The 14,874-nt window shown below is 49.6% G+C and overlaps 2 protein-coding genes across 2 annotated transcripts; both read left to right on the top strand.

Annotated features, from left to right (window-relative positions):
• Nucleotides 1-539: 539 nt before the first annotated feature.
• MRS44_017193 (uncharacterized protein) lies at nucleotides 540-2,012 on the top strand (the record flags this gene model as incomplete). The annotated part of the gene is made up of 3 exons (XM_046282464.2): nucleotides 540-619; nucleotides 678-1,466; nucleotides 1,529-2,012. 3 exons carry the CDS (start codon nucleotides 540-542, stop codon nucleotides 2,010-2,012), a joined length of 1,353 nt encoding a protein of 450 aa, XP_046127093.2.
• A 1,318-nt stretch (nucleotides 2,013-3,330) lies between these two features.
• MRS44_017192 (uncharacterized protein) lies at nucleotides 3,331-7,001 on the top strand (the record flags this gene model as incomplete). The annotated part of the gene is made up of 5 exons (XM_065617673.1): nucleotides 3,331-3,482; nucleotides 3,937-4,450; nucleotides 4,656-5,439; nucleotides 5,494-5,776; nucleotides 5,840-7,001. 5 exons carry the CDS (start codon nucleotides 3,331-3,333, stop codon nucleotides 6,999-7,001), a joined length of 2,895 nt encoding a protein of 964 aa, XP_065473745.1.
• Nucleotides 7,002-14,874: the final 7,873 nt, after the last annotated feature.

Below are 14,874 nucleotides of genomic sequence, written 5' to 3'. Positions count from 1 at the left end.
GAGTCGCGTGGTCTTTTCTCTGATATTCTGGATAGCCCATCGCTCACCCTCAAGTGGATGTGAATACCAATGCTGAAGATTCAAAGAAGGGAACTCCAGCTTCCTTCCATGCCTTAAAAGCGATTGTTCCTCATTGTCGTAGCGCCTATATTCCACGCTGGTTGAAGACATACGGCGCGTGGAATGGCTTAGCTGTTTCTTAATGATGTAGGGTCCAATGATTACCAGGGTAGCATCGGTGATGTAGATCACGGAGTACTTGAGACCAGAGTCCTATCAAAGAGATGAAACCATGAGAAAAGGTAAGTTAGAGTGTTGACGCGGCTGCCCAAGATAAAGAGAAATCAAGCACCCAAGATTGAGTCTGGCTCCGGGTCGGGGCCGCAAGGCCGACGCCTCTTCACCTTTTCCTTTGGAGGGGTAAAGCCCACCATGCCCTTTGGAGATTTGGTCCTGTTACGTTGACGGCGGCCAAAAAGCAGCCAATCTCAGCACGGACAACCATCCGAGGATACTGTGTAACCTTCCCACCCTGCATCATGTACACACTATTCGCACAAGGCCGTTCCACTTGTCAGAAGGGAGGCAGGAGTGGGTGTGAAATTAGGCATTCCGTAAGGTGAGACTACACAAGAAAAACATACAATCCGGGGACGTCGCTAACATGAGGTCAACAGGTACGTCTCTGCTCTGTGCCGCATGTCTCTGAGCGCCGCTGTCGCTCGGCCTCTCAAAGACATTGGGTTCCCTGAAAACGAGCTTGTCTGGTCTCAGGCATTTTACTATGGCATTTGGGCAGCCATCCTCTATTTCATCGATGCTTCGCTCATGGCGGCTACCTTCTGGGGTGCTTTGACTGGTCGCTACCGGAAGGACTTTATACTGACCTTAAGTCAACGCACTCTAATGTTACAGACCATTATGTTCCTTACATACCTCCTCCTTGGCGCCTATGTCTTTTCCCAAGTTGAAGGCTGGAACTACCTGGATGCTGTGTATTGGACCGTCGTTACCCTCTTTACTGTTGGATTTGGTGATTACTATCCTAATACTCCTCTTGCAAGAGCGCTCCTGATCCCATACGCCCTCACTGGTATTATAACCCTTGGTTTAGTCATCAGCTCAGTTAGGAGCCTAATGCTCGAGCGTGGACGACGCTGCGTCGCAGCCCGAATGGACGACAGGAAGCGACGCAAGGTGATCCGGACTATAATACGCAGTGGTGATGATAAGGTCCTCGAGCCCAGCCGCCAACAGTTCGAAATCTCACACACACAATCAAATAAAGCCCCGGCAAACGAGTTTGAGCGCCGAAAGGCCGAGTTTGCTCTGATGCGCAAGATTCAGGCCAAATCCTCATCTCACAGAAGATGGGTAGCTATGGCTATCTCTATGTTCTCATGGCTCGTTCTATGGCTCGTGGGTGCTGTTGTCTTTGAGAAGGCTGAGAACTCCTATCAAAACTGGTCATAATTTAACGCTTTCTACTTCTGCTTCGAGGCCTGGACGACAGCAGAGGCTGCCCCAGTGCCTCTGCTGTCGGCCAAGGGGTTTCACGGGACAGTCGCCGACCACACACTCGTGCTGCTCCATCGATTTTCACCTCCGAATTGCGCTGCAATCAACACGATGGGCTTCCCACAGGCACCGACTTCCACTTCCTCCTTATCTCCGAGATCAAGGTCATCGCCACCCACCTCAAAGAATCCAAGCCGCATCGCTACACTTTCGACCAATGGGCCTGGTACCTCAAACTCATGGGCGAAGATGAACACAATGCACAGATGCACTGCAAGGCCACACCAAAGGGAAAGGCCCGGGATCCTAGCCATGGGGACTCAGATATGGAGCTGACGTGGTCGTGGGTCGGGCCTGGCAGTCCTTTAGTGGGTAGTCAGGAGGAGAGCGAGTGGATTTTTAACAGGCTGGTAGATAGGCTGTGGGACTCGCTGTCATCCGAGCGGAAGCGGCGGCTGTGGGACCATGCCAGGGAGGCGTATCCGGAGCTATAGGAGTTTTGTAATTTAGATAGAGATGAGAGCGTGAAGGAGAAAAAAGGACAATAACTGTGCTTTGATATACCGACCACTCACATATGCGAGGAAGTTGAAGACTTTTTCGCATCTCGTTTGCTCGGTGCGTAAATGCGATGAGATTGGATCAGGTTGGACGGGAATGGGCGAAGCGTTTGAGAAGACCGACAATTTGGGTGATCTACACGATTCTCAAGCAACCCGCCACACACCCTTTCACACGATAATTAGCGTATGATCTTGTTTTCTTTTGTTACAACACGGTTATCTGAGCGTTTTGCTTTGTTCAACGCAGTCGTAGACGGGTCCAATTCTTAGTAGAAGTAGGGAAGTAGTAGCACAGCATGTAGAGCGAACTTCTATAGCAATTCCGTTATCATCGTCATACCGGAGTTGTCGTAATCGGCTCCTGGGATCCCTCCCATCACCTTTTCGCACGCCTGTGTAATGTATTCGGATGGCAATCCCGGCCACGGATCACCGGGGTCGAGGCCCGGTCGGCGAGGCCATGGCCAGAGACTGTGGGGTAAAATAAATGCGGCTCTTTAACCTATCCCATGAGTGGTCTTAAGGCCTCAAGCAGGTCACGGCGAGGGGCTCGGACCAATCACTACTCTTGATAGCGGCGATGCCTTCACCTTCACTATAACTCGCCAAAGGAACAAGTAGATAAATGATATGCCCTTATCAGACACGCTCCCTAAGACCACCTATAGAAGGCGCTAGCTGTTAATGACATATTTAACACTGGGGCGAGGTACGGCTTGGAGCCTTAAGACCACTGATGGGATGGGATTCGCTCCCACTTTGGTAAGCCTTAGGTGCAGGTTTTCATCAAGTCAAATGAAGTGCCAGGTACCAGAGCCTGAAGGTAGATAGACGCCCCGTCGGAATTGCTCACCCAAGGGAGAAGAAATCTTTCGCACGGCCTGCCCTCTGAGGTCATGCATAGATGAGTGGCATGATGCCGTCGAAGCATATATCCTCAAATCTCACATGATTGGAGGCAGAAAATTCCCCGTCCTTGGGTGCGGCGGCCAAGTGGTCACAAAAAGTAAGTTCCCCTCACCATTGGGAGATGTGGAATGACAGCATCGACGAAAGCTAAATGGCCGTCGGCTTCCCGGACTTTCACTAGGTACCATGCCCGAACTCAACTTTATAGACCTACTCGCACGTCTTACGCCGGCCTCGCACTTCTTCCATTAGAACCTACGGGCTTAATTACAGGGACAGAGTGGTGATCTACTAACATACGAATATCGCAACCCATTGCGGGCCTAGAGCCAACATCAAAATGGAGCCCCTGAGCCAGTCTCCAGAGACGCAAGAGCCCGCTGTCAGTGACGCCGTGGAGGTGCGTCCGCGGTCGGAGCCGAAGCTAGCTATATTGAAGCGCTTCATGGGCAAGGTCGGGCTAGATGCTCCCACCTTAATCCTCATGTTCAAGTCAGACATCAACCTACCTTATTTCGCCTCTTCAGGGACTTTCTATACTAATATCTTCTTTCTTTCCTCAGGGGTTCCGTCCCTCCTATTATCGGCATATCGATATATCAATCACCACCTATATATACTTACTTCACGACGATGGGCTATCTAATCCCGGTAATCTCCGTCCTTACTGTCGCGATCCTGCCGCGAGACAGATTTGTCCAGATCCTCGCCCTAAACGTTCTTATCATCTGCGTTGGCTCGGCCGTCTCTCTCCTTGCACTCTGGTCCTCCATCCAAGCACGCATTCATACCTCCCCCCAACGTCCCAGGATACCACGACAGGCCCGCCATCGTATAATTCATCCCAATCGGCGGTCTGCGCAGTATGGTTGTTCGCCAATATGTGGTTCGCAAACCTTGTGCGGGCGAAGCTGCCCAGTTTTAGCCTGCCTGTGATCATCTATAGTGTTTTGATCAACGCTAGCATGACCTTGGGCCCCACGATTGCCACGACGGCGGCGGCGGAGGCTTTCGTGAAAGAGCAGCTTCTAGCGATGCTATTGGGCGTGGGACTAGCGGCGGGCGTGTCGCTCTTCGTCTTCCCTATTAGCAGTCGTATGGTAGTGATGGGGGAGTTCAAGGTGCTAATTGGCCTGCTCAAAAAGGTAGTTGGTCTACAAAAGGAATATCTGGCGGCCTTGGCAAAAGAGGACGTGTTTTCTATCGAGACGAGAAGTGCCGAGGAGCGAGCAGTCTCGCGGAACAAGAAGTTGGACAAGAAGGCGAAGTTTGAAGCCATGACCAAGGGGGCGAAAGCAGCCAAGACTCTGAAAGAGACAGCAAGGGAAATACGAGTCTTGGCTGGGAAGACACATGGAAATGTGGCTTATGCAAAGAGAGATTTGGCTTGGGGAAAGCTTGACGCGAAAGATCTCGGCGACACTTTCACCCTAATTCGGAACGTTACGATTCCAATGCGAGTTTGCTATCCCCTGCTTCTGGGAAGAAACGCAGCTGACGGCGTATAGAGTGGCGATAAATTCGATGATAGATATCTTGCATCGAGTTGCCGAGCGTCGAAGGTGGGATGCACAGGAGGGCACAGGAGCTGAAATCGCGGCGGAAAAGAATTGGGAGAAGCAAGTATGGAATGATATCATGAAACAAATACACACTCCATTCCAGGTCCTCGCCGAAGTAATCGACCAAGGACTCGAACACACCGGCATCGGCTTGGAGATTCTCCCCAAACCAAAGGCATGCAAGAAGTCAAGAAGCAGCGGATCGGACGATGTCGAGGCCCACGGCGACGAGGCTAACCCTGGCGACGAAGGGTTTGCTAGCGTTTTGGATAAGAAAGTTCGGCAATTCTATTCGCAGAACGGTGAAATCCTCAAGGCCTGTGCTAGGGAGCGAACACTAGTTGGGGGCGAAGCAAAACTCGCCAATCCGCAGCACTTGATGCCCGGTGACGGCGTGCCAAGGAACCAGACCCAACTCTACGTGACGCTGTATATGCAACAGTTAATGCATGCGGCTGGGGAAGCAGTCCAGGACTTCGTCGCCTTCGCTGACGAGAAGATCGAGGACGGTACAATGAAGCATGAACGCTTGATCTTCCCTTCCGAACGCATGGTATGGAAGTGGTTGACTAGTATATTCAAACAACAAGAGAGCGGAAAGCAGAGCCCCGATATCTTGGAGACAAACAAAGTCAATTACGGAGATGGCTACAACCAAAAGAAGGATCTGGAGCATCTTCCTGCCTCTAGTACCTGGCAACATCTTGGGAATGGGCTTCGCAAGATCTCGGCCGTCTTAGGATCCAAGGAGTCAGCCTTCGGCTTTCGAGTCGCCTGTGCTGCGATGACGGTTGGTATCGTGGCTTTTTTGGAACAAACCCAACACTTCTTCCAAGAGCAGAGACTAGATTGGGCAATGATTACTATCGCCCTGGGAATGACAATTAGTAGGTCTCTGCGTCACTGACAGGTAAACTTCAAAGAGTACTCACTCTCGATAGCTTCTGGCCAGTCTATTTTCGGTTTCTTCTGTCGAGTCGGGGGCACATGTCTAGGCATGATCTTCTCCCTCATTATCTGGTATATCGTCGACCAGAAGACTCCCGGCGTTATCGTCTTTTTATGGGTTTTCTTCTTTATTGAATATTACTTTTTCAAATTTCCCCGGTTTCTTACAGCTGTCATGATGGCTATCCTTACTCAAATTGTTATTATCGCCTACGAGCTACAGGTCAGACGGCTTGGCGAAGCTGTAGCTACCGAGTCAGGACAGCCGTACTACCCGTAAGGACTACCTATCCTTTTCCTTTTTATCCAGGTCGCCACAAGCTAATACAACACTTGCAGAACCTATCTCTTGGCTCCGTATCGGCTCGCTGTTGTCACTGGAGGCAGTCTGATTGCGTTCTTCTGGACAGTTTTCCCCTCTCCTTTAACCGATCGGACTTGGCTTCGCCGGGATTTGTCCGCGGCCATATACCTTCTTGCCAACTACCTTAGCGTCATAATCTCGACCATGCAGTCGCAGCTTGAAGGAACCGCAGGCGACATCGGGTCAGCAACATCGCCTGCTTACCATCTCTTAAGCGTTCGGCGTAAGATTTTCGGCAAATTTGTACGTCTCATGTCGTCTATTGAATCTCATCTCGCGTGGCAGCGATGGGAGCCCACCATAGGCGGCCGCTTTCCTTTTCAGACGTACCAAGAGGTCATCATGCGTACCGCGCGCATCATGAGCTACCTAACGCTTATGAGCTATGCCCTAACACATCCGCCGAGAACGCACAAGACGGAGGACTCTGACGAAGAGCAAGTTGAAGACCGAGCAGCTGGTGCACCGGATGCTGATGCAGACCTGCAAGATAACGGCTGGTGGCTGGCGCTCGCAGAGGTCCTCCCGCGAGTAGAGCCGACACACCATACCGCCCTGTCGACATTAACGTTGCTGTCAAACTCCATGTTTTCGGGCCAGAGCTTGCCACCCTACCTGCCGCTCCCTCAACCTTTCGAGATGATGCAGAGACTGAGGCAGCTGCCGAAAGATAGTACGGCCGCAGAATCAGATCAAGACGACGATCCATCAATACCCCATCGGGGCTTCTCACCCGGACGCGGAAACCCTGGGCTGGCTATTATCGATTTGTGCCAGGAAGACCCAGGTCACGTCGGGAATAGAGGCATCAGACGTGACCCGCAAACCCAGAGCAAACAAGCGGGCATAGCCTTCATCAAGGACACCGAAGGCCTAGACGCACACTTGGAGCTGCACCACTACGCCGAATTTATCGCGATGCAGGTATGCAGTACGCTGGTATGCGACGATCTTGAGGGGTTAGTTCGGGCTGTGAGCGGACTGGTAGGCGTTGTTGACTTCAGCTTCCGCATCGAAACGAGCGGGAGGGACAGCAGAGCCAGCAAGGCAGTTGTAAAGCCCCTGGCCCAGCAGAGGATGACTCAGATTGTTCCCACAATCAGGGAGAGGAAGGGGAAGGGGAAGCGAGCATATTGACGAAGAACGTGAATCAAGCGATCGTCAGTAGAGAATATAACTACTCAGTGCCACGTACATTTGGAATGAACACTCGCTCGAGCTTCCTTCTCTTCGTGAAGCTAAAAAGCGAAAAGTGAGCCTTCGATCATGCTTTATTCTTGACTAGAACAAGACTGGTTTCCAGCCTCCAGCTACGCCTCTCACGATACCAAACGCAATAAAGTTTGTGGCAGGCAGCAAACCCCCCCACCCTCGCGTGAGCAAATGAGTGGCCACCCGCCCAAGGAGAGGACCTCGAGCAACTCGTCACAGGGGCTCTTGAAACGTTTCCGGCGAATCACGTGGCTCGCGTGGCTCACGTGGCTCATCCGGCCCAACCGATGGAAGTTCGGTCGATCCCTGTGGATGGTTCGATCCCCGAGAATCGTTATTCGCATCAAATCGAACGTCAAGACATGCGATTCGAGATCCGTAAGACTTGGCGTCTCATGAGTCTATCTCTTTGACTGCGCGGGGGCTACCATTGGGTATTTAGCAGGGATCTAAGCCAATTACGGTTAGTCTTTCTCTTTGCTTTCCAAAAACTCGATAAGGAATTAACACAATACCACGAATATCCCTAGTATCTCAGATAGTACTCTAGCAGAGGGGACGAATACCCAATGGTAGCCCCCGCGCAGTCAAGGAGATTGACTTGACTCGCATGTTCCCCTCATGTACACTCGTGAGGATCGGGATAGTGTGGGGCAATGTAGGTAGTAGAGACCTACCACAATTACAGTTGAAGGGAGATGGTGCCATCCAAATGCAAGTGGTGTTTTGCGGGCATGTGAATGTCGCAGTTGTAAACATTGGGAACAAAAATTGCATTGGGAATTTGACATCTCCTGAGTGTCCTTTGCGGCGGCGGTCGTATCGCCGAGCGCTGTTTTTGAATTCTCGCATTGACAACCCTCGAAAACCGAGAATACACCAGAACCCACAGAAATGGCGATGGACATGTCAAATATCCCCTCGACTGAGTGTAAGCCTCCCTCTTCGCTGAGCCCTCATGTCCACTTATCATAAGAGCATAACAGATAAGATCTTATCGCAGCGATAAACTGAGAACCTTGCTAGTATCATAACACTGGGACAAGGTACCTTTGGGAGGCTTACCACAATTGAGGGGATTAGTCTGGTTAACGTCTTCTCCAAGCCGCATACCGGTTAGCAGCTGCTGCATTCTGTGACATCCCATTTTCGTGGTCCTGAAGAGCCAGCTGAAGACTTTTTTCTGGCTACTTACGCATGCTGTATCGATTGCAAAAGTCAGTTTGGTGATAGTTTTTTTTTTTTTTTTTTTTCTGCGCGAGAAATCGCGGGTTGAATGTGAGCTGTCATGATGTTGCAGGTGGGAAAAGGGTACCCGACGTTAGTAAGAATGAGAGGGATGAATGCCAGCTCCTGGAATCACATGCACAGTGGAAACCAATCAGATAACTCCCGTGACAGGACCCCGATAAGCAGAACTGGCCCACCCGAGAATCACAACGTACCACGTACAACTGTAAGGTCAATCTTCGGACACCGCCCCCGACGGGCTTGGAGCTGGGAGATCTTTTAAGTGGGCCCACTGGCCCGTGTAACCTCTGGACGGCGAAAGAAGGCATGTTCCCCCACAAACAATCAACTCCTAATTTTTCCCTCTAGAGACCTATTTATGCTGTTTAATAGGCGTGAACTCATCTCCAGACCGAGACCTCTGCATTGACTGACTGGCGATATGGAAGGACAAAAAAAGGTTGTCGATGACGCGTTGCCGCCACTTGAGCTTGTGCTTGTGTATCGCTTCCACTTGGGCTGCCCTCAAAGCTACAGATAGCGGTTGATAAGGGCTGTTTCAAGCAGGTACGCCCATATTCTGGGACCAGGTTGGTGCCAAATTCACCGCCAAAAGGAGCCCTGTTGAGCCGCATGGTATAAAGGGATGGTAATCGTAGATCGTGGCGTCCAATATCGGATACCCGGTGGGTAGACTTGAAAGTGGGCCCACCCAGTGGGCCCACCGGGCGAGTCGCCCTAGGGCGGTTTCCTGGGTGTAAACCGTGTACACAGGTATGCAGAGCGACTTGCTTTGCCCATGCCCGTGAAGGGGCACGTTGAAGGCAGTGGAGCCGATAATTACTGGAAAATGTGAGCTACTCGGTGCAAGGGCTAAGATTTCCCTTGGCAGAATGGTCTATCCCAGAACAACATCAAATAAGATCCTTTGCTCGCAGCCTCTGTCACACCTTTGATGAGCTGTGCGAGGCAGCACCTGATCTGGCGAACCAGTATGTTTCTCAAACAAACACTGGTTGTAGGAATACGTGACATCCGATAAACAAAATAGGTAGACTGACTATCGCCGTTGTTTCCTCTTGTCCTATCTCGCCGTCTTATCCTAGAGGTGTTTGCACATTGAGCCCATGGACTACGAAGTATGCCGAATCATCTTGAATAAACCTCCACTACGGAGTACTCTTTTTCAATTCCGCAGTTGGAGGCCACAGACATCAACCTTGGCTGCCTATTGGGCGGGTTTCCAGACTCTCGCACGGCCTTCAACACTAAAAGGTTGGGTCCTGTGCTAGTCTCACTGATTCCCTAGTCCCCTTAACTATCTCTTTTCTGGACTAGCGAGAATGAAATGTGCGCCCAGGTACCATCCTAGCGCCATCCGTCCCGCGCCGTCCCTCCTAGCAAGTCGTGAGTCAGGCTATGTGGCCTCTAAACCGGATGCTGGATCAAGGATCTTGGCTTTGAAGCCGGGCCACATTTTCCGGGGAATTTCTTCCGAACCTAGGGTTTCAATGATACCGAGATGGTTTCTTATCCATGCGTTTTCACATCCTTAAATTTGACTTTTCCCTTCCCGCCACTCGTCGAGATCTGATCGGTCTGGGAAATTGAACGAGCTTCCTTGTCGGTCGTTCCACGTCCTATTTTCGAGTTCTGTTAACATATTGCAGGTCATTTCGTTCGCAGCGACTTGTATGAGCGTCAGCACAGTAGCTTCTTTTTACCCCTAGTCATCCCGAGCTTCCAGTGCGCGGTTGTTCACCTGCTCGAAATCACCGTCACTAGCGCAGAAATAGCCCAACGGGCATTCAAGACGGTTCTAGATGGTTAGGGTCTCCCTCTAGCTCTTCCCCCGCTGCTTTGGCCATCAGCTGAACTTCTTGTATAGAGATATACCCTGTGATCTCTCTTTATCTCACGGACGATAGAGGCTTAGGTGAGCCGAGAGACATGGGAGACGACTTAACCTTTGGGATATCCTACATCCCCGAATCTCTTCTATAAGAGCAATAGTAGTCATCAAACCAGTTAGTCCCATTTAGTACATCAAAAAGCAAGAACAGCACATTAAACGGCGTTTATACGCAGACTAGACCTCTACTCGATGGCTTCTTCTATCACTATAACATCAACTCGACAGACCATTGGCATGTTATTAGCCATGAGACTGATTATATAAATTCGTGGAACGGCCTTAATCCTATCATACCGGATACGCCCCTGTTTTTGGTGCCTAAGCATAGGATTTCTAAGGAATCACCTCCTACCCAGGGCCATTAGGACTCTCCCTCGACGACAAAGAAACCATATCAAAAGTAAAATTGCTACTCTGACGATCTTATATCTCGCAATTCCACTGGAAGAACTCCGCTGGGTAATAGAGACGTCAATCCACAAGCAAAGAACAAGACAAACCATTCAACTTTTCGCCGCACGAGAAATGCCAGCGGCAACGGCGCTCATCCAACCCAACATAGCAACAATCACATTAAAAGAATCCAGGAACGAAACCGAATCGCATCCAATAAGCTCCGTATTAAGCAGAGGGAAAAACAGCTAAAACTTAAGTCAAGCCAGCAGGACCTAGAGCATATCCACCGCGATCTTTCCACCTACGTGGCCGACCTGACATTCGAGGTGTATAAACTTAAGATGCAAATTCTACAGCACTCGGGATGCAATTATACCCTCATTCAGAACTACCTCGTCCATGAGTCTAGCCGATATATACAAGCATGCGAAGAGAAGTCGCAGCGAGAGGCCTCATATTGACGGTAGTAGCACCCGGTGCGACCCGAGCCAGAATGAAGATGGGATTGAAGCGGGACAAGAATGGCAAGGATGATAGGATGCCATTGTAGGGACCTCCAGAGTGGACGCGTTATCTGAAAGCTTGTGTAGTGCTATTGTTTGGGGACTTGGGGACGGGGACTTGACCGGCTTGTCAGCCACAGAATGTTCCTATTTCCTTTTAGACTTATTTATCTCGAGGTCTGCACCACAGAGAAGTCATCTCGATCTCATTTTCCAGGGCCCCTGCCTTTGTCACCGCGCCGTCCTGGGCCCGGTTCCCGTGGGTAGCTAGCGTTCGTTCTTGGCGCGGTTGACTAACGAAAGGCGGCTGATATGATGTCTCGACATGTGATAGCGTTGCATTAGGCCAGTGTGACGAGAATGGCTTTGAGTGTTACACAAGTGTGGCTCGGACCCCATGTGCAGGGCATCTCGGAGGAGGACTTGCGTAGTACAAGCTGCAAGCAGGGGCGGGAAATTTCTCGGGGGGTGCAAGCTAAGCGGGCCGCATCAAAGAAACAAAGGATAATCACAATGGGTTTGGCCCAGTGGCAAAGGCGTCTCTTCTTTTTATTACGTCCTCGACGTCCACCGTCTAGCATGCCTGGCCCCCGACTTGCCACTTCGGCTTCATTGGCCTTCGGCCCCCTCAACGGTTGGCTATCCGGATGAGAATTGGACCATGGCGTCAATGAAGTAGGGGATGCACCCAAGTTTGATCACCGCGCTAGCATAGGACTAGTCGGATCTCGCGGGGGGTTGCAGAGCCTGAACTGTTGCGCATTGATCGCTGACTACATGATCTCAAGGACTTTGAATGCTACCCTAACCCGTGCGGCCGCATTGCTGCTACCATTCAGTGTGTCCATCAATCAAGTTACTTGGCTTGGTTGGTTGAGATGGGAGCACACCCATCAGTCGCCGGCTACCCGTGGCCCTATTGGGTCCCTGTTCCTGAGGCTCTTTGAGTTCATACCTGGCCTGCGACACATTACCACCAAAATCATCGTATAAATCATATGAAAGTCATCTATGAGCTCTCAATCAACCCCTAGAAAACCTCGATTTAAGGTATAAATCCTAATGCGGCTCTCGCTTGTTTGCGGCGCTCGCTTATCAAGTACGTTAGTTGAAGAGAGCATTTTTAGTCAATTCTCATTTCGATTTGAAATTAGCAGCTATTTTCGCTAAGAAATCATTGAGCGTTGTCGACCGCGCATTCTGAATGTGATAAAGTAATGAGGGCGGGTAAAGTTAGGGGCTGCGTCGAGTTCCCGTGGATTACATTAGAAGGAGCAGATGAAGGAGGCCAAAGCGCGAGAAAACGAAGGTTCACGCTACGTTTCAGAGAGATGGTAGCTCACGCCTGGGACGCTGGGAGACGCCAAAGCTATGAGAGCATGACATCATCGGTCAATCAGCCCGTTCTACTATTAACTCATTTAAGAAATTATTTAGGCACTCACCATCGCCTCTTTCCCGCTTGTGCTTCCTTGCAATATATCTCGCGTCACTTAACTCTCTCATACTACTACTATCCCGACTGCTCGATACTACTCGACACTCAACACTACCAACCGTCACGGACTTAGCCAATTATACTTGGCTCTCTTGATAACTATTCGAATCTAGTCAAGCAGCACGCACTATAATCAATATGCCTACTCAGCGACCTTCGAAACTCCCTCCCTGTCCCGGCCCGCCTCTTAGTCTCTCTCTGCCTCCCCTGCCCAAACGAGGCTAAGCAAACAGATAACTCCAGCGACGGCCGAACAACAAACTTCTCTAGTCAGCCTGACCTTTGGGAATCATCGGCTTTAGCCTCCGCCTCTTACAACATGACTCTTGGCTTTGACTGGTTCCAGCGGGTATAGTAACCTCTGGTCTTCGGTTACGGAGGCAATGTATAAGGTTCGCTCGGGCCTTGCCAGGCCTTCGCGATGGCGCGCGTGAGCATATGCACGTGCCAGTCCCGAAACTCCAGCATAATCCCCCACCCGTTTCCGCATGCACCTCACTAATCGCAACCATATTGGGTTCTCGTGAGCTGGCCTTGGCCCGGTCAATCATCTGCCAATACGACCGCCCCTTCATCTCATCGATTCAGCTGTCGAATCAATCTACCCGCCTCTATAGGATCTTCACAAAACCGCTCTGGGCCGCTCACCCAACCCAGAGCTAACGGCCCGGCCCTTGGCAGGTCTTTTATAGCCACACATATCTTTCGCCTTTTCTAGCTAGACCGATGGGACTCTTTTGACTTTACTTCTTTGGTGCTTCTTTTATTACTAGCGCATCACGGTTTCATTTACCCCTAGTCACTATCTAATTATCTCTTACTTTTCCCACTTCTCTACTTCGTTTAATTAATATTTGGGAGGGATTTATTCTATGGGTTTTAGGAACTGTATAAATAGAGAGGTATTATTACTGTGACGATCATGCGTTTCCCAAGGGATAAACCGGCCGTGCTGGTTTATGTTGGCAGGAGTGTAGAGGCGTAGTCTGAGCAAGGGGGTGTAAGTCACGTCTGGTAATGTGCTCAAGGGTATTGAGTGTAACCAAGTTGTATTGATAGCTGAGGTAGCTGTTACATAGGGAAGTGCAAATGAGTGTGTGCTATACACTTCGTGGTGTTCTTAGGGAGCGCTGGGAGCGTTGGGAGCGTTAGCGATTCAAGCCGTCGCTCCTGATCGCTCCTTGTCGCATAACATTCGTGTGACCGGATGTAGCTATCCGGTTTTACATCTGGCCTATCGTATAATCCTAACGATATGAACTTAAATAGCTATGCCCGAACTTATGGCTATTCGATTTCTTTTCTTCTATAGATAATTCTTATAAATTGACTGGTGCTATTAATGATCCTAGTGAACCAATTGTCTGACACGGAACCATGAATTGAAAGACCGGTCATAGCTGCAAAGCTAGAAGCCTATATGCGCCGTAGAAGTATATATCTGGCTTAGGATTCTAATTTATATAGGAATCTATAAGGAAATTACGATTAAAGACTATTAGAAGACTCCTAAGCCAAGGGAGTAATATCTTAAATAATCTATTATTAAATTCATAATATATAGCCGGTTTTAACTCCTTTATTATTACCTTTACCCCTTTAATTATATTAAATTTACTAATAATAAGAGCTTCCCTAAGGTCTTTTAATGTATATAACTATGGTCTAAATATATATAATATGCTATAATATAGCTCTATAACTAGGCTCTTATCTCGCTATAGATAAGGGCATAATCTACTATATAGGGAGAAACTTAGAGGTAATATATATGCCTAGTAAGCCTATTAATATAGGCTTTAAGGTATAGGTTATAGCCCAATTAGGTATCTTTTTACGGTAGATTTAGTACTAGCCCGGTATAGAATATAGTCTTATTGGCATTAAATGTCTAAAGAGGAAGAAGTTAGTATCTTAAAGAGAGAGAGGCGGCCGCCGCCGCCGCGGCCAAGGAGGAAAAAGTGGAATAGCCAGCTAAGAGAGGGAAGCTAGCGAGGCTGATAAGGTTAAAGTTATCTACGTCCTCATAGACGACGGGGATAAAGTCATTGCATTAAACTCGACTTAGAGCGTCGTTATGGCCCTTATAAACCTACTACCATAATTAATATATCACGTCTTTATGGATAACCTCTTCTTATCGCCTAACCTCTTCCTCTCTCTTTATTAGCACGGCCACGGTGCTATAGGCATAGCCCGTCCTAACTATGGCATCTATAAGGAGCTTGCAGACTATAAAATAAAGGATCAATTAGG

The sequence above is a fragment of the Fusarium solani genome (genome assembly GCF_023522795.1).
Source record: "Fusarium solani strain SB1 chromosome Unknown bctg00000013, whole genome shotgun sequence".
NCBI lineage: Eukaryota > Fungi > Ascomycota > Sordariomycetes > Hypocreales > Nectriaceae > Fusarium > Fusarium solani.
Note: the sequence above shows the minus strand (reverse complement) of the source record. Positions and strands in the feature narration are given on the sequence as shown.